This window comes from Schizophyllum commune (assembly GCF_000143185.2).
Source record: "Schizophyllum commune H4-8 unplaced genomic scaffold SCHCOscaffold_14, whole genome shotgun sequence".
NCBI classification, from domain to species: domain Eukaryota; kingdom Fungi; phylum Basidiomycota; class Agaricomycetes; order Agaricales; family Schizophyllaceae; genus Schizophyllum; species Schizophyllum commune.
The window spans coordinates 276,633-302,269 of record NW_026089551.1 but is presented as its reverse complement, the minus strand read 5'-3'; the positions used below and the strand labels follow the sequence as shown (position 1 = coordinate 302,269).

Genomic DNA, 25,637 nt, shown 5'->3' with positions numbered 1-25,637 from the left:
ACAGTCAGCCAGCCTACGCAGGCGCTAGATATATTGTAGAGTATGATGGAGGAGGATATCGTGCGTCGTGATGAAAGTTCGAGACAAGTTCGCTACGATCACATGTTTATACGTCCCTTGTTCTGAACCACCATGTCTGCATTGCTATCCGCCTGGAATATCGGGCGGACGCAATTGCTCTTGCGAAATCACCAAGACATATCTTCTCGATGTCGCCGTTGGTTGTCAACGACGACCCTGCACCCGTCCATAAGCGGCTTTGCAACACGCCTATGCGAGAAGCAGCCTGTATTCGCGGTTCCCCCGAGCAAGATCAAGGTCCTGTCGCAGCCCAAGGACTTCTACGCCCTCCTACTGGTGCGCTGGAACGTGATCAGCGAACATGCGCTTTCTACTGACGCGTCAGACCAGAACATGATCCAACACGCGGAGAGACGCGTTTTCCTCTCATCTCTGTACATTGGTTCGGAGGAAAAGGAACTTGTGCGTGTGCTGCCCAGCTCTCTGTCTGAACGCTCAACAACTGCTAGCTAGCCAGTCTGAAAGATGCGCTGCACAAGAAACCTCTACTTCACGTTTACCTCCAGCTCGACCTCAATAGGTCGACGCGCCCAGGAGCTTCAACTGCACAGCTCCTTCAACCTTTGCTAGAGCAGTACCCAGAAAGGGTCCACGTATCGCTCTTCAGGAGTCCGCACCTTCGCGGAGTACTCGCTAAGGTGGTTCCCCCAAGGTTCAACGAAGGATGGGGGACATGGCACGCTAAGGTCTACGGCGCAGACGACGACGTGATGATTAGCGGGTGCGTTGTCATGCCTCCAACTGCTTCCAACCCACTCACCCGACGCGTTCTATAGAGCTAATTTGAACAAGTCCTACTTCACCAACCGTCAAGACCGCTACATCCACTTCTCCGCCCAGCCGCACGTCGCGGAGTACTGCTTCGACTTCCTCCAGACCGTCTCCTCCTTCTCCTTCAAGCTCCTGCCGCGCTCCTCTACTATCCGCACCTCCGAGCACCCGCACTCGATCGGCGACTCACTCCTCTGGCCGGACGCATCCACGCACCCTCACCATATCCACCACAAAGCCCAGCTCGCATTGACGACCCTTCAAGAGACATATCGTCACCGACCGGTCGCAAGCGACGACAGCACGCCGCAGGTCCTGATCTTCCCTGTCATTCAGGCGGGGCAGTTTGGCGTGCGCGAGGAGGAGAATGCGCTAGCGCTACTATTCAAGCATCTGCATACATATGGTGGCGAATCAGGCCAGCGGCCGCTTGTCGACTTGACGAGCGGGTACTTTGGTCTGTATAGGCCATATCAGGAGCTCATTCTGGCTAGCAAGAACGTCGACGCCAGCATTATCGCTGCAAGTCCAAAAGTAGGTCCCGCGTGGGGTGCGCAGGACGGTTTCTGACAGTACAATTCAGGCAAACGGATTCTATGGGTCGAGGGGTATATCGGGTCGGATACCAGAGGGCTACACGCTCTTAGAGCAGCGGTTCATGCGTGCTGTTCGTCAGGCTGGTCGGCAAGCGGACGTCCGGCTCCACGAATGGCATAGAGAAGGGTGGACATACCACGCTAAAGGTACGACTCCTTGCATGGTTGTTAAGCTAGTACATCGACCTAAGACGGCGACAGGAATCTGGGTATCTCCCAGCCCTACCGAGCCACCGGTCCTCACCCTCTTCGGATCCACAAACCTCAACTCCCGCTCGGCCCACATCGACACGGAATTGTCTTTTATCATGGTCATTCCGTCTGACGGCGACGCGAGCGCGTCCCAGCGGCCAACAGAGTCGGCGCCAAATAGGCAGCCCGATGCGCTCATGGACCTGCGGCGCCGCCTCGCAGAGGAGGTGCGCAACCTCCGTGCGCATGCTGGCCCGTGGCAAGGCGACAAGCGACACGTTCGTATCGGCACGAAGGCTATTGTCGGCGTCGTCGGCGGCATGTTGTAGCTTCCTTTGTGTAGCATGCTGTAACTCCGTGCCGTCGCCTGGTCATTCCACTTGCTCGTATAGCACCCCCTCCATCGCAATCATGGACAACCACCACTCAGATTACGCCACTCCTCACCGTGTAGCATAGGTATACATACTAGAAATACAGGGCAGATGAGAGTCCCGACACGTCGCGCTCTATGCGTCCGAACGTCGACTAGACTGGAGTACCACGTCAGCTACTGAAGTAGCTCGTTGTCGAACAGCTCTGCGGAGACTTGCTGCTGCCACATGCTCGCGTAGAGCCCGCCACGCCGCAAGAGTTCTTCGTGCGTGCCCTGCTCTACGACTTGGCCGTCCTTCAAGACGATGATGAGGTCTGGTGGGGGATGAGCGTGGAGACTGGAATGAAAGGATAGAGGTACCAACCAGCCTCGACGACTGTCCGCAACCGATGCGCGATGAACACGCTCGTCCGCGTCTTGTCAAGCAGTGTGCTGTTGATATTCCGCATTAGCTCTGCCTCCGTGTGTGCGTCTAGCGCTGAAGTCTGCAGTCATATCAGCAACAACGATGGGCACCAGATAACAACACCCCCCACTCACTGCCTCGTCAAAGAACAAGATCGGCGGGTCCTTCAGCATCACCCGCGCCACAGCCAGCCGCTGCTTCTCCCCACCGCTGATCATCAGCCCGCGCTCGCCGACCTTCGTCGCGTACCCGTGCGGCAGCTGCATGATCCGCTCATGCACGTTCGCCTTCCTTGCCGCCTCTACCACCTCCTCGTCCGTCGCGTCCAGCCGGCCGTAGCGCACGTTGTGCAGCACGTCCGCGTGGAACAAGGGCGTGTCCTGGGGCACTGCGCCGATCGCTTTCCTTAGGCTGTCTAAGTGCACGTCCCGGATCTCCTGCCCGTCGATGAAGATGCGCCCCGCGTCGGGCTCGTAGAACCGGTACAGCAGGCGGAAGATGGTGCTCTTCCCGCAGCCGGACGGCCCGACGAATGCGACCTTCTTCCCGCCCGGGATCGTGAAGGAGAGCCCGCGGAAGATGGGCCTTGCGGGGTCGTACGCGAAGTGCACGTTGTCGAAGCGGATCTCGCCTTTCGTGAGGTGCAGCGGCTTCGCGTTAGGGTTGGCGGGCGGCGGCGGGTGGTCCTCGCGGAGGCGGAAGAGGACCTCCATGTCGAGGAGGTTCTGGCGCATCTCGCGGTAGATGGTGCCGAGGAAGTTGAGCGGGAGGGAGAGCTGGTAGATGAGCTGGTTGACCATGACGAGGTCGCCGACGGTCATTTGGTCTGCGGGGGGTGTTAGGTGGGGCAGTCAGGGGTTAGGGAGGGGGACGTACGGCTGAGGACACCATCCGCGGCGAGCCACATTGCCATGGTCAGCGCGCCGGAGAAGATGACGTTCTGGCCCGAGTTCAAGAAGGCGAGGGACGTCGTAATCTTGATGGACGACTTTTCGTAGTCCGCCAGATGCTTGTCGTACATTGCGACTTCGTGCTTCTCGTTGTTGAAGTTCTGAGTTCTATGTCAGCGCAGGTCTGCCATCGACACGAATCCAGTCTACCTTGACAGCTTCGTAGTTGATCAGCGAGTCCACGGCGACGGAGGCGGCCTTGTTGTCCGCCTTGTTCGCGTCTCGGCGGAACCGCGTCCTCCAAGAAGTCGTCCGAATCGTGAACCAGGTGTAAGCGCCCAAGGCAGCTGCCGTGATGATGGCGAAGTCCCAGCCGAACTTGTAGGTCTGGGATGGTGCTTCAATCACTATTGAGGTCGACGAGGGGTGAGGAATGAGTTGCTACTCACCAGTATACCGCACACCATGGAGATCTCGAGTGCCGTCGGTGCTATACGGAATAGGATCGCCTGCAGCAGGAAGGTGATGCCCCTGGCGTGCGTCAGTACCATCCCGGTCGCACCATCGCGGTCCACTCACTTCGTCCCACGGTCGATGGCGCGCGTGAGCCCGCCCGTCTGCCGCGCGAGGTGAAAGCGCATGTCCATATTGAGCAGGTGCTCGAACGTCTCCCGCGCGAGCTTGCGCACCGCGCGCTGCCCGATGTGCGCGAACACAGCGTTCAGCAGCTCGCCAAAGACGTTAGCGCCGATGCGCGCGGCGCCATCTGGGTGACAAAGTCAGTGATCGGTGGCGTGCTTGCGGCGGTACGCGCGATGGGCTCACAGCCGACTATGAGGGTGCCCGCGACGGCCCAGACGGTGGTCTCCACGGGGAGGTCGACGTTGAGGGTGTCCACGATCTCCTTGAAGATTAGGGGGACTTGCACGTTGAGGAGCTGCGCGGGGGAGGTCAGAGAGGCGGTTCAGAGGCGGAGTGGTCAGCACGCACCTTGCCCCCAATGAGCAAGCCAAAGCCCAGAACCACGATCCCTCGCGTCTTCCAGTCTCCCTTCGGCCATACGTGCTGTATGAGCTGCTTGACGATCTTCCAGTCCGTCCTTCTCTGCTCAGCCGCTGAAGGATGATCGCCGGGAGCTGGTTTGGGTACGGCTACTGGTGTCGTTGGTTTCGCGCCTTCCGATGGCGGCGCTGGTGCAGGAGTCTTTTCCCCGGGAGGTGGCTGCTTCCCAGCAAGATGCTGGTACGTCCTGAACCCAGAATCAGGACGGTGGCGAGGAGGGAACGCGCGGGGTATCTGACACGCGCGTCGGATCGGCGACGCGCGCAGTGAGCTGGATATTGGCAGGCTCCTGAGGCCTGCCTTGAGAAGGGACATGGGGGTCCTTGTCAAGTCGTGCTAGAGCCAATGGGTGAGCATGAGCATGAGGTAGGCGCCGAAGTCGCAAGGACATTGATGCGCCGAGTACTAAAGATGACGTGCTTCGGCAGAGTTATCTAATCGCGATTAGATGCCGTCCGTGCGTCTGACCAGCGCTGCGAGCCCGCTCAGCCAGGACCGTCGTGAAGGCAGACGCTGTCGTACGTCAGGCTACTTCCTCCTTCATCCACGCGCCAGCCCCTCAGCGAGACGCCGTCGGTACCGACGCGTCGGACGCGCCCTCCTACACGCGCCGCCTGCCCTGCAACCACGCGAATGGCAGGCGGCGGACGCGCGTCGCCCCCGTCGTAGCGCGTACCTACGTAGATCCAATGAGAATGCGAATCCATTTCGTTGTCCGTGCTACGAGCACACGTCGTGGGCCACAGCGACAACGACCGCCGATCGCGTTCCGCCCGCCGTCCCATCGCGCACGATCTCCCCCGCCGTCAAGTCCCCCTCCCTCGATTCCTCTTCAACTCAACAAATTTCCATTCGCATGCCTAGCCTACGATACTATCTACACCTATCGCCCTACTACCGACTACTACCCGCCTCACCGCTTCCTGCCGTCGGAGCAAGGGGATCTCCCACCCTGCCGCTCCCTCGCTCCCGACCGGCTCCCACCCCTTCACCCCCTACCTTCCCCTCCCCACCTTAACTCCCCCTCGATGTTTACGGCCCCCTCCCCCTTCTCGCTCCACACCTCACCTCCCCTTCGCTTTTCACATGTACCGCCCCCGCCCCCACTCCCTACCTTCCCCGCCCCCTCTCCCTACTCCTCGCTCCCCCACCTCCCTTTGTCAAAGGACCCAGCCGCCCTGACTTCGTGAGACAGATGAGTATGGGGGGCGGGAGAAAGACGTGACGCGGGGAGATTCTTGCTCCCCTTTCTCCCCTCCCCCTTCGCCCCGAATCTCGTCCCCCTTCATCATTAATCTCCTCCCCCCTTCGTCCTGCATCTCCTCCCCCTCCTCCCCCTTCGTCTTCGTGGCGCGATAGATTTCGCACCGTCGTGATCTGTGTGTCATTAGTGCGAGAAAAGGAAGAAGCGAGGAGGGAACGAAGGGGGGGGGGAATGAGAAAGAGGCAGGGGAGGGGAGGGGAGGGGGAGAGCGGGAGGGGGAGGGGGAGAACGAACGAAAGGGAGGGAGACGGTGAGAGATGGGGAGTTGGAAGGAAAGAAGGGGCGAAGGGAGGAAGAGGCGAGGTGAGGTGAGGTAGAGGACATGGGAATGAAGGGGAGGCGAAGGGAATGGGGGGAGGCGAAGGGGAGCGGGGAAGGAAGGAGCGACGCGAAGGCGAGGGGGTAGAACAAAAGGAAGGGGGTGGGAGGGGGCGAGGCGAGGCGAAGGGGAGGGGCGAAGCGAAATGGAAGGGGAAGGGAAATGAGGAGGGGAGGGACGCGAAGGAGGGGATGCGAAAGATAGCTAATGAGCAAAGAGGAAGAAGGAGGAAGGGGGGAGGGGGGAAGGAGGTATAGAACAAGACGAGAAGGAGAGATGTGGGGGACGGAAGAGGCGATAGGCGGGAGACTCACTGGAGATGATGTAAAGTGCTCGTCTTGACGAAGCACATCTTGGCCGATGTGGGTGGGGCGTGGTAAGGTGCGATGGGCTCGGATGGCGCGGAAGGGGGCGCATGGGGTGGGCGGCGCGAAAGAGGGCGCCTGAAGACGTCGTCGTCGAAAACCTGCGAGGGGATGGGCATCGAGACGAAGGTCATAAGTAGGAAGACAAAGCGCACCTTGTTCGTCGCCCCCACGTCGAAGGGGGAGGGTGGGAGGGTCGAGGACATCGCTTACAGGTTGCTAACATCTGGCTCAACTCGTTGTACACCTCCCACGTCAGAAAGCGCGAGAGCGGGATTAGGGTTAACGACGCGCCGCGCCGCATACCGGCATAGTCTCCCCCTCCTTCGTTCGTGGGGGCGGGTAAGCGGGGGGCATAGTCTTCCCTGTCGTGAAGACGGCGTTCGTGACGAGGGCGTGGGGACGGCCGGCGTGAGAGCGGGGAGGCGGGGGCATCCGGCGTGAGGGTGCGTGCGCGCCAGCATAGTCTCCCCCTTCTCCAGACGTGGGGACAACTTGAATGGGGGTGAAAGCGCGTGCGGTATGGTCCCCCTATCACGACGCCGTTCCCGCAGAGTCCGGATAGGGAGGTGCGTGGGCTGGGAGCCAGCGAGTCAAGGTCAGTTGCGACGCGTACGGACGACGTGGACGATGCTTACTGCCTCCATTCCATGCCTTCGCGAGCATCTCACTTGCGCCGGAAACGCGCCCTCGCTCCCCATCGCGCCGGCGACGTTTCCCCGACTCCTCGCATCTACCGTGGCCTTCCGGTGCTCGTCCCCGCATCCCACGAGCGTCTACCGACACTATCCACTCCTCAAAAAATCCCTCTCACGCATGGCATAGTTTCGCATCGACAGCGTTCCCCGATCCGTCGGCGGCGTTTTCGCAACAACTCTCCGCGTGCTCGCGCCTCTTCGCGGCCGCGAGCGCCTGTCGCCCCGTGCGCGTGCACTCGCCCTCGTCATCTACAGCACCACGAAGCGGTCAGCAAGAGCCCCACCTTGCGAGAACGGCACGTACCTCGACAGCCGCTCGTTCCTCAGAAGCCGCGCGTTCCTTTGAAGCCGCGCGTTCCCCAATAGCCGCATCCCTCATCCGTGGGACCGCGCGCATGCCTCCGGCGGTTCGGGGGTTACACAAAAACGCTGTATAGTGCGTCAGTCGGCGATTCCTGAATGAGGTGGAAATTCGAGCGAAATCCTCGAGTTGAGGGGGCGTGGCCTCGCCTGGTTCAAGCGGGCGTGGTCTCTCCCCATTCTAGGAGGCGCATACTCGCCCGATTTAAGGAGCACAAACTCACCTCAATGACCCCGAGAACCTGACCAGGTAGGTCAAGGGTGCCCTATAGAGCACCGTGATGGTCTTTGAGGGCGTCCAGAACCTGAAGGTGGACATGAAGCGGTTAGCGACGTCTCAACCGACAGAGGGAAGTACGTACTGTGAAATCACATACCTCATCCCAGGGGCCCCGCGCATGCCTCCGGTGGTTTGAGGGGGTCGCGAATTGCCGCTGAATAAAGAGTCAGTAAGCGATCCTCGTAGCTTTACTTTACTCGTACCCCAATGACCCCGAGAACCTGGTTAAGAATGTCGAGTTGAGTTTCCTGGCCTGCGCGTCTGAGATCTGTTTATGTGCACACACGCGCTGTCAGCCAAAGATTGGGATGGTAAGGGGAGACATATTCCTCACCTTAGGAAACCCGCGCAGGCCTCCGGCGGTCTGGGGTCATGCAAAATCGACGGATAAGGCTGTATATCCCGTCGTCGCATCGCACTTGCAGCGAGCGCCTCTCGCATGCTTCGTGACCACTGCTTCAGCGGCATCCGTGGAGGGGTTGGGGTGAAGGGTCATCTTCAATGGGTGGAGGATTTCAACGGCCGCGCACGCGGGCTCTTGACGATCGCGTAGGATTGCTGGGTAGACGCAGATCTAGGCAAAGATCGGGTCAGTAAATGAACTATCGTGAGGCTTGATGTCGACGCACCTGTGATCATCGAGCTCTCCTCCAGTCAATCCCATCGCCGGAGCAGTCGCCCAAAAGACGTCGATGCGCTGCGCACTCGACGACGTCGGTTCGTCCTGCAAATCAGTAAGGACGAGACGAAGGACTGCACAGACATAGACTTACCTCTGAAACAGCGAACGAGCGAGCATAAGTAGCCAAGCCAGCGTCGCCCGTCTGCGCACTGGCGAAATTGCGGGCGTGGTGGTGGTGGGAAGTAAGAGAGGTTAGTAGTGACACGTGTGGTGACGAACTGAATAGACTTACGGAATGCGTGACGGCGGCCATCGCTGGCTTGTTGGTCGACGAGGTAAAGCGCATCAGTAGGCAGTGATATACGATAGGCTTGCGTCGTCGGGGGAAGGAAGCGGGTGGCAAGAGTGGGCAAGATTAATGCAGAGCGAGTCGATTGACTTACCGACCCAGTAGTCGCCTTGCCGACGTCTTCGAAGTCTTCAGTAAAAGGTGGATAGAATGCAAATGAGGGAGAAACATATTGAGGAGGTTGTCGATGGAGAGGTCAACCGTCAGCAGCGAGCCAGAAAGCAGAGAAAGTGAACAAACTTACAATACTGTGAAGCGCTCAAATACTATCTCTCGGGGGTCCCTGTACAAGGACAGGTCAGCAAGGCGCTCGGTGGTAGCGTAGGGAAGCGCGGGCTACCTTGCAGCGTTAGGAACTCAAGCCGAATGCTAGGAATATCAGGATCAGCAGAGGGTTGCGATTCGAGAATGCCCTCTTACCTGTGCCAGTGGGGTCGCTCGACTAGAGCGTAAAACCAGGAGAATAGAATATAGAGCACCCATTACGAAGCCGTTATTGAGAATGAAGCAACGCTGAGAGACGACGAAACGAAATAGTGACTCAAGGGCGATGCAATGCAGACCCGGTAAAGTCGTGGACATGCGCTTCGTCAAGAGAATCAGAAGGAGCGCATAAGACGAGAAAGTAGTGAGAGTGAGGAGAGAGGTTGAGTAGTGAAGGAAGGAGAGAGTACAGTAGAAGAGAGGAGATGGAGGCAGAGGAGGGAGGGGAAGTGAGGAATGCAATCGACTCACCACGCTCTTTATACCAATCCGAGGGGCGCACGGACTCTGTCATCCTCGCCGGGCTTTCCCCTTGATGCCCCACCGCCGCGCTAAGCAGTTTCGCTCCATTGTCAGCCGGATATTCCTTGCCGCCTCGCCCTTGTCCTGCTCAGCCCCAGCGGCCCATATTCCGAGCTTCTCTTCGAAATCCAGGAGTCCGCGCTCAGGAGTCGCCGTGTTTCGATCATTACACATGATCAGACCCTGAGTGATCGATGCTTAGAAAACGGCTCCGCGCCAGTGGAAGTTCTGAGGCGAGGCAAGGCGGTAGGAGCGGAGGTAGCAAACAAAGTATCCGGATGTTGGGGAGGGGAAGGACGACAGGGGGGTTAATCGTCCGAGTTGAGTGGATAGGGGCTGGGTGAACTCGAGCCCTCAGACGCCGAGGTGAATGCGGTGCTGCCCAGCAAAGTCGGGAGCGCGTCACCCGGCGTATAACGCGATTTACGAGAGATGACTGGCGAGGCAGGGTGCCAGACCTCTTGAGAAAGGTCGCCATATCGTCCCCACTCACATGGTGTGCGCCTCTTGTTTTTGAGAGACGGTGAACAGAAACGTTAGGCAGCGTCGTGACGGTCGAAAGTGAGTTTGCCGCATAAGGCAGGCTTTCAGCCACCCGCGAGAACGAGCGCGAAAAGCCCGGCCGACTTTGTCTCACGGGCCGCTGAGGCGTCCGGTGTACCTAAGCTACTCGTCGACTCAATGTGAACGACGTGCGCCGTGCAATAATACAGGCATGGTGCAAAGTACGCTATTTTGCGGCATTAGCTCGAATTCCAAAGTTCAGCTGGAGCCGCTTACCTGCATCAAAGTTCCGCCGATGTGTGTTTCCCCGAAGCTCCGTGTCTCTTTGATTTGGAGCTCAAATGTTATAGTCGAGCGGTGGAAGAATGGTGTCGGGGCGGAATCTGGCTGCATGTCAATAAAGCGTACATCCCATTGTCCTAGGGCGCTCGGCAATAGCGGGGACGATGCTTCTATGGACGGGATTACTTACCGTCGACCTCAGGGCGCGCGCCACGGTGAGACTGCGAAGCGGTCTGCCGTGAGCCGAACGGGGAACTCACGCGCTGCTGAGCTGGTTCCGTTCCCTCGTTCGAAGTCAGGACTCGTCTGACCCTCATCACAGTCACATTAAGCTTTACTCACGTTCCTTACAGGTCAGGAGTGCTGCTCAGGCGGCAGGCCAACATTGGCACTTCCGACCCGCACGTCTGATTCCCGCCGGCTCGGTACCTAGGCCGCTGGGGTCTATGACACCAGCTCGGGGCAAAGTCTTTGTGACTTCTGTGAGGGTGAGTACCTGCTTGTACCTTCCTCATTCTGGTCCCTGGCTTGTCTTCCTCTCGCGGTGCGGTCTTCGTCCCTGCGGTGGCTTATCTGATCTCATCTCAACGCGAGGGAAACTGCGCGAGTCGGTGGATTTTGCTGATCTCATGGTGTATCTGGTACGGATGGGTGTCGATATGGTCATAGGAGTGGTATGTATGCGTATCTAGGGTGTTGGTGTCGTAGGTGGCCGGGGGATGGTGGTGGACGCATGAGGCAAGAGTCGTGTCTGACGTCCCGCGCCGGATTCGAACGCAGCGGCTCACCGGCGCGGCTCCCGGTGGCTGCTGATGTCGCCGCCAACGCGATGAGCGTCTTGCTTCTGACCGTCGTGCGCGACGCCGCACCTTCGGGGATGGATTCAGGGTGTCCAGTATGCTGTCTGCTATGCTTCTCTAGCCACAGACGCATGATCCACACAGGCTTCATCTTCGTATCTGCCTTTCTTATGGCTCACGAGTTGCTCATCAGCTGAGCTCATCCTCATCGTTCGTCAAAGCTCAACAGACTCGCATCCTACTCTCCAATACGCTTCTACACTTTGTAGACTACAGGGCAATACTCTGTAACACTACTGGATATCTGGATCACATGTTCTTCCATGAGTTACGAGTCTCGAGTCTCTGCGAGCAGCCTACATACTCGAGCTTGCTGTAAGAAACTCCACCGCTGGAAAATTCAGCCGAGCGCCCCACGGCGTAGAGCGCCCGAACAGGAAGGTCCTGTAGGCGGACACAAATGCTGAGTTGATGGGTTCTTTCTCAGGGTCCTGCGCCACTGACAGGGATCACGGCACTTGCCATATGTTTTGTCACATTGTCACCTCCGTCATTTTACTTTCTGTCCTCCGTCTACCTGCTTCCTACCTCCGTCCACCTCCGTACTCACCATCTCTGCTTCTTTCTACCCTCTACTACGCTTTGCTCATCCATGGCACTCTCGACAACAACCTGTAAGCATAGTCAGCATCTGCCTTTGGGCAAGTTCAGCAAGAGGACAAGGACGACACCTTTGTGCTCACAAGCACAGAGTGCCTGCGAGCACTGACCCCGAGGAAGCATAGGGCAAGAGCGGACCAGGGACGAGGATGGCGAGGACGAGCGAGCGAGCAGGATGAGCACAAAGCCGGTGGCGAGCCGGAGAGGACAGCGAGGAGCCTAACAGAGTCAGATGGGACCACGGTGCGTGCTTACTCACCTGTGAAGCAGCACACGCTGATTGCCACATAAATGTGGCGCTTTTCCCCGTGCGAGTGAAGGACGGCAACCTATGACAGACACGATGAGCTCACAATAGTCTCACACATGCTCGGTGGACAATGACAGCGCCTTCAGCAACCTCAATGACCCCGAGCACAAGATGTGTAGTCTATCAAACAATTGAATTTCTATTTACTCACAAATCGTATAGACTACACTCTGTACTCCGCGGAATCGGTCAACTCCATGGCTGAGCTCGGCAGCTCAAGCTCGCACGACTGCGGCGGGCCGAATTCCCGCAACGCGGCGGACGATCTGGGGATCAGCGACGTAAGGTGCGTGTCGAGTCCCTGCGAGCGAGCCACGCTAACTGTCCGATAGACAGCATGGTCGGGCATGGGCACCGCTTTCAGCAACCTCAATGACGAGATCCGAGGTCGTCGAGTCGCAAGCTTGAGGCGAGCGCAACGTCGACGAGAACAGACCTGAAGATCAGGTCATCGCGCGCTCGAAGTCGCGGAAGCCCGAGCGCAGACGCGTCGCGTGGTGAGTTCGAGCTCACCAGGGGACGCGTCCGAGTCCGGACCGCCGCGAGGCCGAGTGCGCGCCGTCCGACAAGCGAGAGGGCAGCGAAGGTGAGCCTAAGCTCATCACGATGCCCTTGAGCTGATCCCCGCTTTACCAGCCCGGCTGCAACATCCCCGAACTCACGGTGACCTCCCCGAGTCCCCGACAACCTCCCAGAGCCCCCGGCGATCTCTCCAAGTCCCCGACAACTTTCCCGAGTTCAGTACGACCTCTCCGGGCTCAAGTCGATGTCTCCGCGCTCACTACGACTTCCCAGCCGCCGCACGACCTCCCCACCCCCACCTCGTTCAATGCCAGCCACCGCAGCCTCCCAAACCCCATGCAACACCTCCGAGGACTGCACGAGCATCTTGAGGAGGGGCCGCCACCTCCACCTCGTCCATCGCACCTTCGCTCCGCCCTTCCCAACCCGACGGCGGGGGAGCCCGCGTTCACGCATGCAAAAGTCTAACCGAGCGGCTCACCCAGGTACTTACACCTTCAAGCTGTCAATCGCGTTAGCTAACTTGTTTACAGGAGCAAACTCACCGTGTCGCCGTCACAACCTCAAGGACATGCCGAGGCGAACCCCATCAACGAGATGAGCAGCCCACAAACACGCCGTAATTACCGCCTCTCGCGCCTGTCGAGGGCAGATCGGCGGTGCACTCGTGCAGCAATAAGCTCGCGCATCGCGCCCCCTCTGGAATGGTTCGGTAAGTGACCACGCCTTCGCGAGCACAGAAGCTAATCTGCCCGCAGCCCACCCTGCCTCGCCTCCTCGCCCTTCCGCTTCCTCCCCCTCGCCTCCTGCCTGCTCTCGCTCCCACCCCACGCACGGGGCTCGGGAGGGAGGGAAGGGGGGAGGAGAGGGGGAGGGAGGGGAAGGGAAAGGAGGAGAGGAAGGGGAGGGAGAAGGAGGGGGGAGGGTTACTCACCAGAGCGGATCCAGCCCCGTCGCAGCGTCAAAACCCCAGAGCTTAACCGCTCGCTGCGCTCGCGGGAGTGCGCTGGCGCGCAGAGGGGGGATGGACCTCTGGCCCGCGCGAAAAAACGGTGTTTTCGGGGATTGCCGAACGGGCTCGAGGAGGGCGGGAGGGGGTCGGGTAGTGCCGTAGGGTAGGGCAATGCGAAGCGCGTGTGATCAAACCCAGCCGGACGGCCCGACGAACGCGACCTTCTTCCCGCCCGGGATCGTGAAGGAGAGGCCGCGGAAGATAGGCCTTGCGGGGTCGTACGCGAAGTGCACGTTGTCGAAGCGGATTTCACCTTTGGTTAGGTGCAAGGGTTTCGCGTTGGGGTTGGCGGGCGGCGGCGGGTGATCCTCGCGGAGGCGGAAGAGGACCTCCATGTCGAGGAGGTTCTGGCGCATCTCGCGGTAGATGGTGCCGAGGAAGTTGAGCGGGAGGGAAAGCTGGTAGATGAGCTGGTTGACCATGACGAGGTCACCGACGGTCATTTGGTCTGCGGGGGGTGGGGCGTCAGAGAGGGCAGTCAGGGTGAGGCAGAGGACATACGGCTGAGGACACCATCCGCGGCGAGCCACATTGCCATGGTCAGCGCGCCGGAGAAGATGACGTTCTGGCCCGAGTTCAGGAAGGCGAGGGACGTCGTAATCTTGATCGACGACTTTTCGTAGTCCGCCAGATGCTTGTCGTACATTGCGACTTCGTGCTTCTCGTTGTTGAAGTTCTGAAGTCCTATGTCAGCGCGGGTCTGCCATCAACACGAACCCAGTCTACCTTGACGGCTTCGTAGTTGATCAGCGAGTCCACAGCGACGGAGGCGGCCTTGTTGTCCGCCTTGTTCGCATCTCGGCGGAACCGCGTCCTCCAAGAAGTCGTCCGAATCGTGAACCAAGTATAAGCGCCCAAGGCAGCTGCCGTGATTATGGCGAAGTCCCAGCCAAACTTGTAGGTCTGGGATGGTGCTTCAATCACTATTGAGGTCGACGAGGGGTGAGGAATGAGTCGCTACTCACCAGTATACCGCACACCATGGAGATCTCGAGAGCTGTCGGCGCTATACGGAATAGGATCGCCTGCAGCAGGAAGGTGATGCCCCTGCGACGCGTCAGTACCGTCCCAGTCGCACCATCGCGGTCCTCTCACTTCGTCCCACGGTCGATGGCGCGCGTGAGCCCGCCCGTCTGCCGCGCGAGGTGGAAGCGCATGTCCATATTGAGCAGGTGCTCGAACGTCTCCCGCGCGAGCTTGCGCACCGCGCGCTGCCCGATGTGCGCGAAAACGGCATTCAGCAGCTCGCCGAAGACGTTCGCGCCGATGCGCGCCGCGCCATCTGGGTGACAAAGTCAGTGATCGGTGGCGTGCTTGCGGCGGTACGCGCGATGGGCTCACAGCCGACTATGAGGGTGCCCGCAACGGCCCAGACGGTAGTCTCCACGGGGAGGTCGACGTTGAGGGTGTCCACGATGTCCTTGAAGATGAGGGGGACTTGCACGTTGAGGAGCTGGGGGATGGAGTCAGCAGAGGGCGTCTGACGCGATGTCGTCGAGGACGCACCTTGCCGCCGATGAGCAGGCCAAAGCCCAGGACCACGATCCCTCGCGTCTTCCAGTCCCCCTTCGGCCAGACGTGCTGGACGAGCTGCTTGACGATCTTCCAGTCCGTTCTTCTCTGCTCGGCAGCGGAGACATCGTCGCTGCGATGCGGAGTTGGTTTGGCGGCAGGGACCGGCGCTTTCGCAACCTCCGGTGCGGCAGGGGTTGGCGCTGGCTTTCCTGAGGACGGAGGCTGTTTATCTGCAAGATGCTGATACCTCCTAGGCTTGGGGAAGGAGAGGAACGCGCGCGGTGCTCGATGCGCACATCTGAAGGTTGACGCGCGGATGGCGGGCAGACTTCTGAGTCCCGCCCTCAGTAAGGACATCGCAAAAGTGGTGGTCCAGGAAAAGGGCAGTCAGTCAATGCATGAGCATGAAGTAGGCGCCGAAGGCGCAAGGATATATCAGCAGGCTCAACGCGTGCGGAGGTACATGGCTGACGTCAGCAAACCCCACGCCACAGCGCTCACTATGTGCAACCCAGAATATGACCTCTCAAGTGGCATAAAGCACTTCTACGATAGCATCCACGCAGATTGTAAGCAAGTGAGATTCTCCTGCTATTGTACGATGCGATACGGTGCATTATGGCACGAACTTTCAACTTTAGCGCTCGCACGTGATTCAGTCTTCATCGAATTTGTGGCGATTGCGACTTTCGCTCAAGATATCGGCGTGTATAGCGACAGAGGAGGTCTGTCAAGTAAGGGATGGAAGAATATGACGAGTGAAATTGCTGTAGAGGTGTCGTACTTACTGAGCATATCCTTGTCAAGCCATTGCAGTTGGTTTTCTAAACAATGATCTTTATGCCGAAGGGCGACGCGCCTCGGCAGAGTAATCTAATCTCGATTAGATAACCTCCGATGATCCCCGCGTGTAATGGTGGAAATTCGCCTACTGTTCCTTGACCGCTACTGTGACGTGGACTGACAAACTCAGCTCGATGCATCCTCTTGCTAGTCCACGAAGCTTACCTAAGCCTCAAAGTCGGTGGGATACATTATGATAACTGCGGCAAGAATGGATATCTACTACTACGAGAGCTCTTCGTATGACAGCCTATCCTGGCACTCAGCGCGCAACTTGAGAAACTTGAAAATCGAAGCGGTAAGGTCCGCCCCTCTCCAGGGCCTGCAGTTCAACGTGAGCAACCAATCGTTGTGGCGTTACGCATCCCAACTCACCCTTCGATAGGCAGGTCTGCCGGGAATATCAGAATACGCGCATCTCACAAAAAATCATCGAACTCACCGCTTTTGCACTCTGTCAATGTAGGCGTCGATGCTGGGAGTCGACCATCCGCTCTCGCGGAACCATTCCAGGGGGTAGAACATCATATAATCCGCGACGGTCGGACCCTCGCCGCCCGCGAACCACTCGTTCTCGCTGAGGTGCTTGTCAATCTGCGGTAGCGATCAGTATGTTTGTAACACCCAACACATAGGACCAGCCTTACCAGAGCAATGCGCATCCTGATCGGCGGTTCGTAGAACCTCTGCGCCGCCTTCTCAAGGACATCGCTAAAAGCGGGTCGCTCCTCTTCGGGGGTCTGTCCCGGGATGATGAACGTGCAGTACGCGTGATTCACAACCAGGTGCATCAGCGATCCCTCCGCCGAATGAGAGTCTGGTAGACGAACTAGCGTTCAGCACTCGACTTCTCAAGAAGACTCAACGCACAATACAACTTGTCCGTCAGCGCCTTCCCCTCCGTCGGCAGGGTTATCTTGCCTTGACCGTATTTCCTGATGACGCATTCCATGATCGCACCGCTCTCCGGAAGTGTCAGGTCGCCGTCGGTGATGATAGGGGAACTCCCAAAGGGGTGGACGTCCTTGAGAGACTGGGGTGCGCCGAAGCCATCGCGCTCGTACCTCTTGACATCGTAGGGCACTTCAAGCTCTTCCTAAGAGAAGGTACGTCGTACACGCGCGCTGCGAGCGTTTCGAGTACTTACAAGAAGCCAGAGAATGCGCTGGGAGCGCGAATTGGCCAGGTGGTGAACGGTGAGGACCATGGCTTGTGATGCGCGTACGCGGTGAGTCTGTCGTGCATACAGTAGCCAGACCCTCTCCCATATATAGGGGAAAGAGACAGATATTCGAGACTCGTCATCCAAAGTCACCCGGCGAACAAGGACATCCACCAGCCGGGGCGCTTGCGCAATGGCTGCCGCCATACAGCAGGTAGGCTCTTCCTCCGCTAACATGTACAGTAAGCTTCTCTTCGCGCGACCTCAGCTCACCTGTCAGCACAGAATCGACCTATCACTCCGCGTGCGACCGGGGTACATAGACGCTGACAGAGAATCGGACTTGGGCAGACCCCATCACAGGCCCAGAGCTTGGGTCATCGTAACCTTAGGCGAATGCTCGAAGGTCGCACATGGAAGATTCTGCGCGCGGATTGCCTTCCTCGGCATGCACGAGCACGCGCAAGACAAGACGGGGACAATAACGCCAGGATGGTAGGAGGGCGAAGGGGTGTGGTGTAAAATCAGGACTCCGAATCTGTACGCGGTGCTACATTAATAAAGCTCTTTCGCTCATATTTGCCTTCTCCCGCTCATGCTCGTCTACGAAGAAGGTCTCGCAATTATCTCGCCACCGTTTGGTAATCGTACAGGTAAGGTCCGCCCCTTGCTATGGCCTGAACAAGGTTAGTCCACGATGTACGCCCACGTCAGATAGCTACTTACCCTTCGATAAGCAGGCCTCGTTTGCGCTCGGTCAATGTACGCGTCGATGTGTGGCGTCGACGATCCGCTCTGGCGCAGCAATTCCAGCGGGAAAATCATCATGTAGTCCGCAACGGTCGGCCCCTCGCCACCTGCGAACCACTTGTTCTTGCTCAAGTGCTCGTCGATCTGTGGCACAGCGGCGGCAGCGGTAAGCGTGACATCAACAGGCGGCACAGAGAATGAGACTTTCCAGAGCAACGCGTATCTTTATCGGCGGCTCGTACAGCGTCTGTGCGACCTTTCCTAGGACGTCGGTCACGACTGGGCGCTCCTCCTCTGGCGTCTGCCCCGGGATTATACGCGTGCAGAAGACCTTGTTAACGATTAGCGGCATCAGTGATGCCTCCGCGGAATGGGAGTCTGCATGTAGGTGAGTGTCCGCTTCGAAAAATTCGAGGACCGTTTGAACATGTGCTTGAGGAGGGCTGCGCTTTCTTTCGTGCAATTCTCAAGAAGGAATGCAACTCACAGTACAGCTCATCCGCCAGCGCCTTACCCTCAGTAGGCAGGGTAATCCTCCCCTGCCCGTATTTCCTGATAATATAGTCGATGATGGCGCCGCTTTCCGGAAGTGTCAAGTCTCCGTCCGTGATGATAGGAGACTTTCCGAGGGGGTGGACGGCCTTGAGAGATGAAGGTGCGCCCCAGCCGACGCGCTCGTAGATCTTCACTTCGTATGGTACCTCGAGCTCTTCCTATGGACAAGTAGGTGAGTCGCTTCAATGGTACACTATGACTCTACTGACAAGAAGCCACAGAATGCGCTGCGAGCGCGACGCGACTAGGTGGTGGACAGTGAGAACCATGGTGGACAGCTTTTAGGAGTGATATTGCTGACCTAGTAAAGAGAGAAAAAAACTGGCGCCTTTATATAGGGGAAAGAGACAGACATTTGAAACCCGTTATCCAGAGTCATCCCGCCACATCCGCCAGCCGGGCGCTTGCGCAATGGTTGCCGCTATACAACGCTCTATCGTCCTCCACTCAACACGGAATGTCTACCGTTGGTCCCCTTCACCCACAACACCATCTACCACACTCAGCTCGCGTGCCACTCGGACCTCGCGCGAACCACAGAAAGTCGAACTTACATCACGTGGCCGTGGGCGAATGCTCGGCAACGCGGATGGACACCTTCGTGACCGACCACCATGACGCGGCGAGGACGGCAGCGCGCACGACAGTGAGAAGGTAAACTGCTGGCTCCTTACTGGGCCCTTCCGGGTACGACAGGTTACAAGAGAAAGAGCACATCACCGTCTCCGCTTCAGGGATCTTTCGAGCTCCTCATCAAGCTTTCGCTCCACGTAGGACGCTCACATCGCTGAAGTTGCTTCTCATGTTCTTCCGAGGACCGTCTTCTACCTGGACCACCACTCGACAGCATGGGGCTTTTCTGCTTGGCGTTGTACACACTCAGTCATATTACGGCGGCGTCAACAACAAACGTATTCGCTCCTCCCTTACCCGCTCAGATGCAGAAATATAACAACCATCGCTGACCAACTATCTTACGCGGCTCTCCCTAAGTCTGGCCACATTGCTGCCTCAGCGCCGGGTCTATCCCCACCTCGGAAAGTCGGTGAGGCACATGAAGGCCGCCCCAGCTCAGTCAGGCCGCACTTGCCTCTGACGACAATCCCCCGAAGCTCGCCAGAAGCCAGTACATGGGGTTCTCTTGACCAACTGCCGCGTCTCCCATCCCTCCGGCGGACCGAGATTACGAACTGACAGTGTAGCATCGTTACTTCTTCCCAACCCGAGCCCTATGACGAAGATCCCTTCCGAAGCCCAAAGCTCGTACATACACGGGCTCACCGACTCCGAGATGACTTACCGAACCCGAGGCATTTCGAAGGTGTCTTTTATAAGGACCTCATCTCACCGTGCTCTTCATCCAATCGACCAAGCTCCCACTTCACCATGACCACCCCGCCCACCACCAAAACTACCACTACCTCCCGCGGGTACAAGTACACCTACCTCTTCTCCCCAACCCAACCGGGAAAGCCCACGCTCTTCCTCATCCACGGCTTCCCGTCGACCGCGCACGACTGGCGTTTCCAGATCCCGTACTTCACAGCGAGGGGTTATGGGATCATCGCCCCGGACATGCTCGCTTACGGCGAGACGGACAAACCCGTAGAGCCAGAGGCGTACGCTGGGTCGAAGCTCGCTAGGGATATGGTGGACATTGTCGAGCATGAGAAAGCAGGGAGGGTAATCGCGGTGGGCCATGATTGGTGAGTTCGGCTCAAACGGTTGGCGTAGTGGGACGAGGGGCGTTGGCGGGCTTGGAATGACCTCCTCGCCGCAATACGGAATACATGCTAAGGCGCGCACCCAGGGGCTCGCTGCCGACGTCCTATCTCGCTGCGCTCCATCAAGAGCGTTTCGCAGGATTCGTGCTCCTTGCTGTCGGCTTCCAGCTCATGAGAGGCTTCAATTTCGAGACGGTGACGGCGTATCTGAAGCAGATTTTTGGGACTGAGATCTACGGGTGAGTGACGTTCCTTCGTCATAAGTATTTTTTTTTCTCTTTAGATGATGCATCAACATGTATAATTTGTCCCAGCGTCTAACCCACGTCTGCAGGTACTGGAACTTCTTCAACAAGGAAGACGCGGCCGGCATCGTCGAAAAGAACGTGAGCTCCGACTTCTCAAGCGCAAAGTCTCTTTCATACTTCCCACTAACCGACCTCCCAGCTCGACTCCCTCCTCGACCTCCTCTACGTCAAGGATCACGAGCTCTGGAAGACGGTTCTGAACCCTCTCCGTGCCATCGACACGTTCATCTCCGAAGGCAAGCGGACGCCCGCGGCAGAGTATCTTACAGAGGAGGTGCGTTGTACCGTCGTCGCATTCTTTCATGTTTACTCATCGAAGCTCACAGGACCGCTCCATCCTGCACACCTCGCTCGCCAAGGGTGGCCTCACCGCGCCGCTGAACTACTACAAGGTCACCTACCGCGGGTTGCACGACACCGACAACCTTGGCCCCCTCACCGACGTCAGGGTCAAGAAACCCGTTCTCTATATCGGTGGGACAAGGGACTACGTCTGCCGCATCGAGATGCAGGAGCCAGATCTGAAGAAGTACTGCGAGGACGCGCGGATCGAGGTGCTGGAGACGGGGCATTGGGTGCATATGGAGGCGGCGGAGCGGGTGAATGCGACGATTGAGGCATGGGCGGGGGAGAAGGGGTTGGTGGGGGTGTAGACGAGGCGTCATTATAGTGAGGAAGAGAAAAAAATATGAACATGCGCGTCATGGCCATCTAAATTTTGTACTAATAGTACTAGTAGGCGATATGATCAGCGCGCATACAACATCGTCACAGTCGACAGGCGCATCATCAAGTACATGGCCGACAACGAACAGCGTCGATGGGAAAACCGACAACGTGCTTCATCGAAGAGAGCCGACAACATGCGCCATCGAGTCCAGGGCCGACAACATGCTCCCCCGACGTTGCCTGCTCCGCGGACGCCGAGGCAAAGTCCGGCAGGCAAAGGGCACTGCTCCGCGCGCGTTGACTGCAGGTACGATATTCGCGTCACTTTCGCCATACGTCGATGCCTGAACACGGACGAAGGACCTGCACATTAAAGGCCGAAGAAGGCCTTGATGCATGGCCGACGAAGAGCCTGCACAAACATTGTCGTTGATGGACCTGCACATCCACGATGAGTGCACGTACGGCATCCACAGCGAAGCGTCCATCAGGTGTTCATATAGACACACGGCACGGCCTCCACGATGAGTGCACGAACGATATCCACGATCGAGTGCACGGCCTCCACGGGCGCCTATCGCGCTGATCAGCGACGAATAGGCGCCTGACGAAAGGGGAAGTCAATCCAGGTCCCCGCGGCCGGCGACTTCCTTCTTGCTTCTTGCACTGGATTGACCGAATTAGCCCTAGTTCAGGACCGACGAGAATGCCTGCCTGGCCATTGGACGCCGAAGAGTTGGCGGGGCGGTGTAGATCAAGAGGTTTCCTATACAGAGGCCGCGATACTAGCCATATACGGCCTGCGCTGCTAGTACGGTTGTCGGTACGAGTATGCGTGGTGTACGGTCGGTGACCAGTGCAGATACTGAAGATAGAAGATCGTGCAGATGCGTGCGTATTCATTAGATGAGAGCGTACTCGTATCGATCTGGCCAGGCCGAGTGTCGGCTGTGGAGAAGGAGAGCGAGATCGTGGGCGGAGGGTTAAAGGTATAGAAGGCTTGTGCGCGATTCGTGAAGGCGGTGATTCCCGAAGTCCAGGGAGATCAGCTGAGGGTCAAGAACAAGGATACTTCCCGAACTAGAGCGATAGATTCCTTTATTAAGGGTGGGCATGAAAACACTGGCGGTGTCTTCTCTATCTTCCGTGGCGGCGGCGCGAAGGATGGTAGGCCGTAAGTCGAGGGCGGGCAGTGGCTGAAGGTGTAGAGCGCACCCTCCTTCGCGACGAAGAGGCACTGCTGCTGCACGTCGGGGTACAGACGTATACGTACTCCAGATCACCATTGACGTCCCTTCGCCCGCTGTATTGACGCGCTGACTCGTTGGTCGCCTCCACACGCATACGAGGCTGCGCAGAAGGAAGCGCATGGTACTGCCGACGCATTCAATGGGGGTGCGCTAGCAGCGAGTCCGTGAGAGAGAACGCGATTGCAACGAGGCGTCTACAGCTCTGGATGAGTGCAGGAGCCAAAGAAGGAAGTTGGGATTATCGCTGTGATTATGCGCGTGGGCGGCACGTGGTTATCAAAATGCCCCCGGCAGCGCTTGGTGTCTTGGCGAGTTGGCTCGAAACTCCTTGCTCCCGACCACCATCTCCGCTCGACCATGGCTTTCGCACTCAGGTGAGTGTAGCGACAACTCGCACCGTGCAACGCTGAAAAAACGCCCAATGGCGCCCGGCGCTTAGCAGAGAAACCCATGTCATCATGCTGTAGAGCGTCCGCGCACTGCCTCACTGATGTTACCACGAGTTATGATAAATGAAACGCGCTTTAAAGGGCTTGGCCGGGAGGAGGAGAGGCGCCTTGCACCCCTCATCATGCTCAGCTCCCCGAGTGCCCACGAACCCATCTCTATTACCGTGAACGATGCCGATGGTCAGGCATTGAAGTTACCGGGGGAGGACGACACGGGGTGAGCAGCGCCGCGATGCGTGGCGCCGGATCCTTACCCCCCTCATCCAGCGTCTTCTCCTTCGATGGTGTCAATGGCGCCTCACCTATCTCTAGCCATGCGCCGTCCTCATCACCCATGAGCGCGAATTGGGCCCCAGGAGGTGCGTGTTATGTCCTTATGGCGCCGCACATGTACTGACGGCCCCCTTCTACAGCCTTCCGCGAGGCGCCTGGCTCTCCCAATAGTCCCTTCAGCGACCCTCCCTCCCCTTTCTCTGGCTATGAGCACTACTCTGGGCCCTCGTCGCCATATAACGAGCAGTCACCGGGCTCCTCGCACCAGTCCTCCCCGATCGTGACCCGCATGGGCGCCATGGACCTTACCGAGGAGACTTCCTTCGACTTCTCTACGATGTCTCCCAATGAATACGGATTCTCATCCCCCACCTCATCCACTACCGACATGTCGCGCGGCCGATCGTCGTCACGATCGACTGAGTCTCAAGGACAGCGCCGCGACATCAGCCAGCTCGGCATCCCTGACATGCAATACGCATCCGACTTCATGTCAGATGGAGGGCTCATGCCAGAAGGATCGTCCAGCGAGCTTTTTGGGCAAACAGACCCTCTCAACGACCCCGTCTTCTCGTCTTGGGGGACGGAAGCTCCTCAACCATCTTCATGGGGGACCGACGATGTTCAGTCGTCCTGGGGCACCGAAGCCGCCCAGCCATCCCTCACCGTCGATACCGCCGCCACGAACTTTGCGGCTCAGGATAACAGCGCCACACAATCGCGCCACCGACGCGGGCTGTCCGCGTCCTCGAACGATCCCTTCATCAGCGGGTACTCCCCCACATCACACACCTCGTCACCCTCGGGCGAGGGCGCGCTAGGCTATCCTGGCGAGGGTATGCCAGGATATGCCGGTGAAGGCATGCCGGGCTACGCGGGCCCGCCCTCACCAGTACCCTCCGAGCCGCATCTGAGCGCAGCCCTATCAAGCCGGAGATCGAGCTATTCAGAGTCGCACAACGGCCATAGTGTGGCGGCGGCGAACCGCGGCCGCTCGCACTCGCGTACCTCGTCCTCCGCGTCCTCCTCGCGCAGGCCCAGCCCGTACTCGCGGCCAGACTCCGTCTCGTCGTCGCAGTTCCTTGCGGTGCCCGACCACCACACGCTCCAGCGGCGGCATAGTCTGCACAACGGGCGGGTGCGGCCCATGGACGATCGCCCGCTCAGCGACGCGCACGCGACGCTGCAGAGGCATATTAGCGCGCCCGTGCCGAGGAGCAGGGAGCCGAGTCCTGCGCGGCCGGGGCATAGGCCGTGTGTGAGTGCGGATCAGTTTATGGGGGGGCGGGCTCGCCGCGCTCGATGGGAGCAATGGCTTTACGAGCAATAACAATTTTGGCGCGAGCAATAACTTCGCATCGTCGGGCACTACGTTTGGACCCTTCGCCCAGGGCCGCCCCTCGTCGCCCTACCTCCTCCCGCAGACCGTCTCGCCCAACGAGCTGCACAATCGGGATGCGAGTCCCGCACGGTTCGGCCATAGACCAAGTGTTTCCGAGGACATACGTGCGAGTGGCTCCTCCACCCTGGCGCCGCCGACGACGGTGTCGCCGCAGGACCTCTTCCTCCGCGAGCCCAGCCCCGCGCGCTTCGGGCACCGTGGCTCGATGTCGGAGGACAGGCGGTACGCGGGCGCGAGCAGCCTCGCGCCGCCAGGGCAGGAGGCGCCGTATCAGGAGCCGTCGCCGTTTCGCGTTGGGCCCTCCTCGTCCTTCCGCGGCGGGCAGGAGGCGCTCTACTCGAACGAGGGGTCCTCCTCCTCGTCCTTCCTCTCGCCAACGACCCCGGAAGACCTGCAGCTCGGCGAGTCCGACATCGTGAAGAAGAAGGTCGCGTCGGCGGCGATTCTGCAGGCGAGCGGCGGGCGAAGGAAGAAGGCTGCTGACTTCAAGTGTACGTGGGAGCAGTGCAATGCGACGTTCACGGCGAAGCATAATCTGACGAGTGAGTACTTCCCTTTCGCTTGTGGGCTATGTCTTGCACGCGTGTTGCTATGTCTCGGAGTGTCTATGCCAGTGGCGAGCTATGTTCCCAACGGTAGCGGCCATATTCTTTGACAGTGGCTAACGCACGCTGCAGACCATATGAACTCGCACAAGGGGGTGAAGCCACACAAGTGCAGGTACTGCGGCAACGGGTTCACGACCTCGGGCACCGCGCGGAGGCACGAGAACCAGTGCAGCCAGAACCCCGGGAAGCAGGCCGGCGGGGCTGTCTCGTCTTCCTAGGACGCATAGAACCCTGTCCTTCGCGGATAGAATATGGGCTTCGTTCTCGTATAGGACACTTTCTCCGGTCCGCCTTCTCAGCTCTCCCGACTACGCTACTATCCGTTTCGCTAATACCGCCGTTTACTTGGCCTATTTTCTCTACGCTATGTATACCTCTCACGACGTCTTGATACCGTTTTACTTATTCCTTCGTTATTCGCTCCTTGGGCTGCACTTTGTTTCCACTTGCGGTTTTCTTCTCTTCCTTCCACTTTGTGGCCTACCACAGTCGCGCCTCGTCCCCCCCCGCGCACTCAGCCACCCCATAATCACATCACCTCTAACGACCCCGCCACGCATCGCCCCCGCGATTGTACCAATAGCATTATACGCACTCGTTTCTTCTGGATAGCCTTAGTGAT

General features: G+C 58.6%; 14 protein-coding genes across 14 annotated transcripts; 6 read left to right on the top strand and 8 right to left on the bottom strand.

The window, feature by feature from the left end:
* The first annotated feature begins 127 nt into the window (after positions 1–127).
* SCHCODRAFT_02592414 (uncharacterized protein) lies at positions 128–2,432 on the top strand. Its single transcript, XM_050343992.1, has 6 exons — positions 128–357; positions 412–483; positions 531–802; positions 858–1,386; positions 1,436–1,595; positions 1,650–2,432. The coding sequence occupies exons 1-6, from the start codon at positions 133–135 to the stop codon at positions 1,967–1,969; spliced, it is 1,578 nt and encodes a 525-aa protein (XP_050197398.1). The 5' UTR covers positions 128–132; the 3' UTR covers positions 1,970–2,432.
* SCHCODRAFT_01193256 (P-loop containing nucleoside triphosphate hydrolase protein) lies at positions 1,811–4,745 on the bottom strand. The gene is made up of 9 exons (XM_003027036.2): positions 4,303–4,745; positions 4,138–4,249; positions 3,892–4,078; positions 3,762–3,843; positions 3,523–3,699; positions 3,299–3,473; positions 2,557–3,248; positions 2,381–2,501; positions 1,811–2,330 (listed from the first exon to the last, which is right to left on the bottom strand). Exons 1-9 carry the CDS (start codon positions 4,687–4,689, stop codon positions 2,191–2,193), a joined length of 2,073 nt encoding a protein of 690 aa, XP_003027082.1. The 5' UTR covers positions 4,690–4,745; the 3' UTR covers positions 1,811–2,190.
* A 193-nt stretch (positions 4,746–4,938) lies between these two features.
* SCHCODRAFT_02107420 (uncharacterized protein) lies at positions 4,939–5,754 on the top strand. Its single transcript, XM_050341819.1, has one exon. The coding sequence runs from the start codon at positions 5,064–5,066 to the stop codon at positions 5,562–5,564; it is 501 nt and encodes a 166-aa protein (XP_050197397.1). The 5' UTR covers positions 4,939–5,063; the 3' UTR covers positions 5,565–5,754.
* A 207-nt stretch (positions 5,755–5,961) lies between these two features.
* On the bottom strand, positions 5,962–7,244 carry SCHCODRAFT_02107437 (uncharacterized protein). The gene is made up of 3 exons (XM_050341820.1): positions 6,961–7,244; positions 6,478–6,900; positions 5,962–6,423 (listed from the first exon to the last, which is right to left on the bottom strand). Exons 1-3 carry the CDS (start codon positions 6,972–6,974, stop codon positions 6,162–6,164), a joined length of 699 nt encoding a protein of 232 aa, XP_050197396.1. The 5' UTR covers positions 6,975–7,244; the 3' UTR covers positions 5,962–6,161.
* On the bottom strand, positions 7,108–8,628 carry SCHCODRAFT_01106491 (uncharacterized protein; the record flags this gene model as incomplete). Its single annotated transcript, XM_003027035.2, has 9 exons — positions 7,108–7,269; positions 7,325–7,561; positions 7,605–7,646; positions 7,758–7,814; positions 7,864–7,928; positions 8,191–8,234; positions 8,290–8,384; positions 8,434–8,484; positions 8,575–8,628. The coding sequence occupies 9 exons, from the start codon at positions 8,626–8,628 to the stop codon at positions 7,108–7,110; spliced, it is 807 nt and encodes a 268-aa protein (XP_003027081.1).
* Positions 8,629–10,539: 1,911 nt separating this feature from the next.
* SCHCODRAFT_02642715 (uncharacterized protein) lies at positions 10,540–11,330 on the bottom strand. Its single transcript, XM_050346290.1, has one exon. It carries the CDS (start codon positions 11,152–11,154, stop codon positions 10,867–10,869), a length of 288 nt encoding a protein of 95 aa, XP_050197395.1. The 5' UTR covers positions 11,155–11,330; the 3' UTR covers positions 10,540–10,866.
* A 325-nt stretch (positions 11,331–11,655) lies between these two features.
* SCHCODRAFT_01106673 (uncharacterized protein) lies at positions 11,656–12,963 on the top strand (the record flags this gene model as incomplete). The annotated part of the gene is made up of 5 exons (XM_003027212.2): positions 11,656–11,677; positions 12,136–12,254; positions 12,306–12,360; positions 12,408–12,559; positions 12,610–12,963. The coding sequence occupies 5 exons, from the start codon at positions 11,656–11,658 to the stop codon at positions 12,961–12,963; spliced, it is 702 nt and encodes a 233-aa protein (XP_003027258.1).
* Positions 12,964–13,635: 672 nt separating this feature from the next.
* Positions 13,636–15,379, bottom strand: SCHCODRAFT_02519217 (uncharacterized protein; the record flags this gene model as incomplete). The annotated part of the gene is made up of 7 exons (XM_003027034.2): positions 13,636–13,955; positions 14,009–14,183; positions 14,234–14,410; positions 14,473–14,554; positions 14,603–14,789; positions 14,849–14,960; positions 15,014–15,379. The coding sequence occupies 7 exons, from the start codon at positions 15,377–15,379 to the stop codon at positions 13,636–13,638; spliced, it is 1,419 nt and encodes a 472-aa protein (XP_003027080.2).
* A 748-nt stretch (positions 15,380–16,127) lies between these two features.
* SCHCODRAFT_02519283 (uncharacterized protein) lies at positions 16,128–17,072 on the bottom strand (the record flags this gene model as incomplete). The annotated part of the gene is made up of 6 exons (XM_050343417.1): positions 16,128–16,187; positions 16,241–16,256; positions 16,308–16,459; positions 16,513–16,682; positions 16,736–16,961; positions 17,013–17,072. The coding sequence occupies 6 exons, from the start codon at positions 17,070–17,072 to the stop codon at positions 16,128–16,130; spliced, it is 684 nt and encodes a 227-aa protein (XP_050197394.1).
* SCHCODRAFT_01247828 (uncharacterized protein) lies at positions 16,823–17,561 on the top strand. Its single transcript, XM_050341316.1, has 3 exons — positions 16,823–16,971; positions 17,023–17,093; positions 17,147–17,561. Exons 2-3 carry the CDS (start codon positions 17,081–17,083, stop codon positions 17,524–17,526), a joined length of 393 nt encoding a protein of 130 aa, XP_050197393.1. The 5' UTR covers positions 16,823–16,971; positions 17,023–17,080; the 3' UTR covers positions 17,527–17,561.
* Positions 17,562–17,650: 89 nt separating this feature from the next.
* SCHCODRAFT_02518727 (thioredoxin-like protein) lies at positions 17,651–18,601 on the bottom strand (the record flags this gene model as incomplete). The annotated part of the gene is made up of 5 exons (XM_050343402.1): positions 17,651–17,704; positions 17,754–17,921; positions 17,995–18,155; positions 18,265–18,490; positions 18,542–18,601. 5 exons carry the CDS (start codon positions 18,599–18,601, stop codon positions 17,651–17,653), a joined length of 669 nt encoding a protein of 222 aa, XP_050197392.1.
* Positions 18,602–19,369: 768 nt separating this feature from the next.
* On the top strand, positions 19,370–21,252 carry SCHCODRAFT_02107183 (alpha/beta-hydrolase). Its single transcript, XM_003027211.2, has 5 exons — positions 19,370–20,038; positions 20,143–20,295; positions 20,391–20,442; positions 20,504–20,638; positions 20,691–21,252. The coding sequence occupies exons 1-5, from the start codon at positions 19,719–19,721 to the stop codon at positions 21,015–21,017; spliced, it is 987 nt and encodes a 328-aa protein (XP_003027257.1). The 5' UTR covers positions 19,370–19,718; the 3' UTR covers positions 21,018–21,252.
* A 27-nt stretch (positions 21,253–21,279) lies between these two features.
* SCHCODRAFT_02107197 (uncharacterized protein) lies at positions 21,280–22,053 on the bottom strand. Its single transcript, XM_050341818.1, has one exon. The coding sequence runs from the start codon at positions 21,934–21,936 to the stop codon at positions 21,529–21,531; it is 408 nt and encodes a 135-aa protein (XP_050197391.1). The 5' UTR covers positions 21,937–22,053; the 3' UTR covers positions 21,280–21,528.
* An 801-nt stretch (positions 22,054–22,854) lies between these two features.
* On the top strand, positions 22,855–25,233 carry SCHCODRAFT_02518496 (uncharacterized protein; the record flags this gene model as incomplete). The annotated part of the gene is made up of 5 exons (XM_003027210.3): positions 22,855–22,949; positions 23,000–23,091; positions 23,146–24,263; positions 24,397–24,949; positions 25,085–25,233. The coding sequence occupies 5 exons, from the start codon at positions 22,855–22,857 to the stop codon at positions 25,231–25,233; spliced, it is 2,007 nt and encodes a 668-aa protein (XP_003027256.2).
* Positions 25,234–25,637: the final 404 nt, after the last annotated feature.

Bases quoted from the DNA above. Each gene is read 5' to 3' on its own strand.
- SCHCODRAFT_02592414 (XM_050343992.1), top strand. From the start codon at position 133: ATGTCTGCATTGCTATCCGCCTGGAATATCGGGCGGACGCAATTGCTC. The intron at 358-411 runs GTGCGCTGGAAC...GCGTCAGACCAG, and splicing joins ACTTCTACGCCCTCCTACTG to AACATGATCCAACACGCGGA. The intron at 484-530 runs GTGCGTGTGCTG...AACAACTGCTAG, and splicing joins GTTCGGAGGAAAAGGAACTT to CTAGCCAGTCTGAAAGATGC.
- SCHCODRAFT_01193256 (XM_003027036.2), bottom strand. From the start codon at position 4,689: ATGTCCCTTCTCAAGGCAGGCCTCAGGAGCCTGCCAATATCCAGCTCA. The intron at 3,700-3,761 runs GTGAGTAGCAAC...GCACCATCCCAG, and splicing joins CCATGGTGTGCGGTATACTG to ACCTACAAGTTCGGCTGGGA. The intron at 3,249-3,298 runs GTACGTCCCCCT...CACCCCCCGCAG, and splicing joins CGCGGATGGTGTCCTCAGCC to ACCAAATGACCGTCGGCGAC.
- SCHCODRAFT_02107420 (XM_050341819.1), top strand. From the start codon at position 5,064: ATGAGAATGCGAATCCATTTCGTTGTCCGTGCTACGAGCACACGTCGT.
- SCHCODRAFT_02107437 (XM_050341820.1), bottom strand. The intron at 6,424-6,477 runs GTGCGCTTTGTC...ATCCCCTCGCAG, and splicing joins ACGTGGGGGCGACGAACAAG to GTTTTCGACGACGACGTCTT.
- SCHCODRAFT_02642715 (XM_050346290.1), bottom strand. From the start codon at position 11,154: ATGAAGCCTGTGTGGATCATGCGTCTGTGGCTAGAGAAGCATAGCAGA.
- SCHCODRAFT_02107183 (XM_003027211.2), top strand. From the start codon at position 19,719: ATGACCACCCCGCCCACCACCAAAACTACCACTACCTCCCGCGGGTAC. The intron at 20,039-20,142 runs GTGAGTTCGGCT...GCGCGCACCCAG, and splicing joins ATCGCGGTGGGCCATGATTG to GGGCTCGCTGCCGACGTCCT. The intron at 20,443-20,503 runs GTGAGCTCCGAC...CCGACCTCCCAG, and splicing joins CCGGCATCGTCGAAAAGAAC to CTCGACTCCCTCCTCGACCT.
- SCHCODRAFT_02107197 (XM_050341818.1), bottom strand. From the start codon at position 21,936: ATGAATACGCACGCATCTGCACGATCTTCTATCTTCAGTATCTGCACT.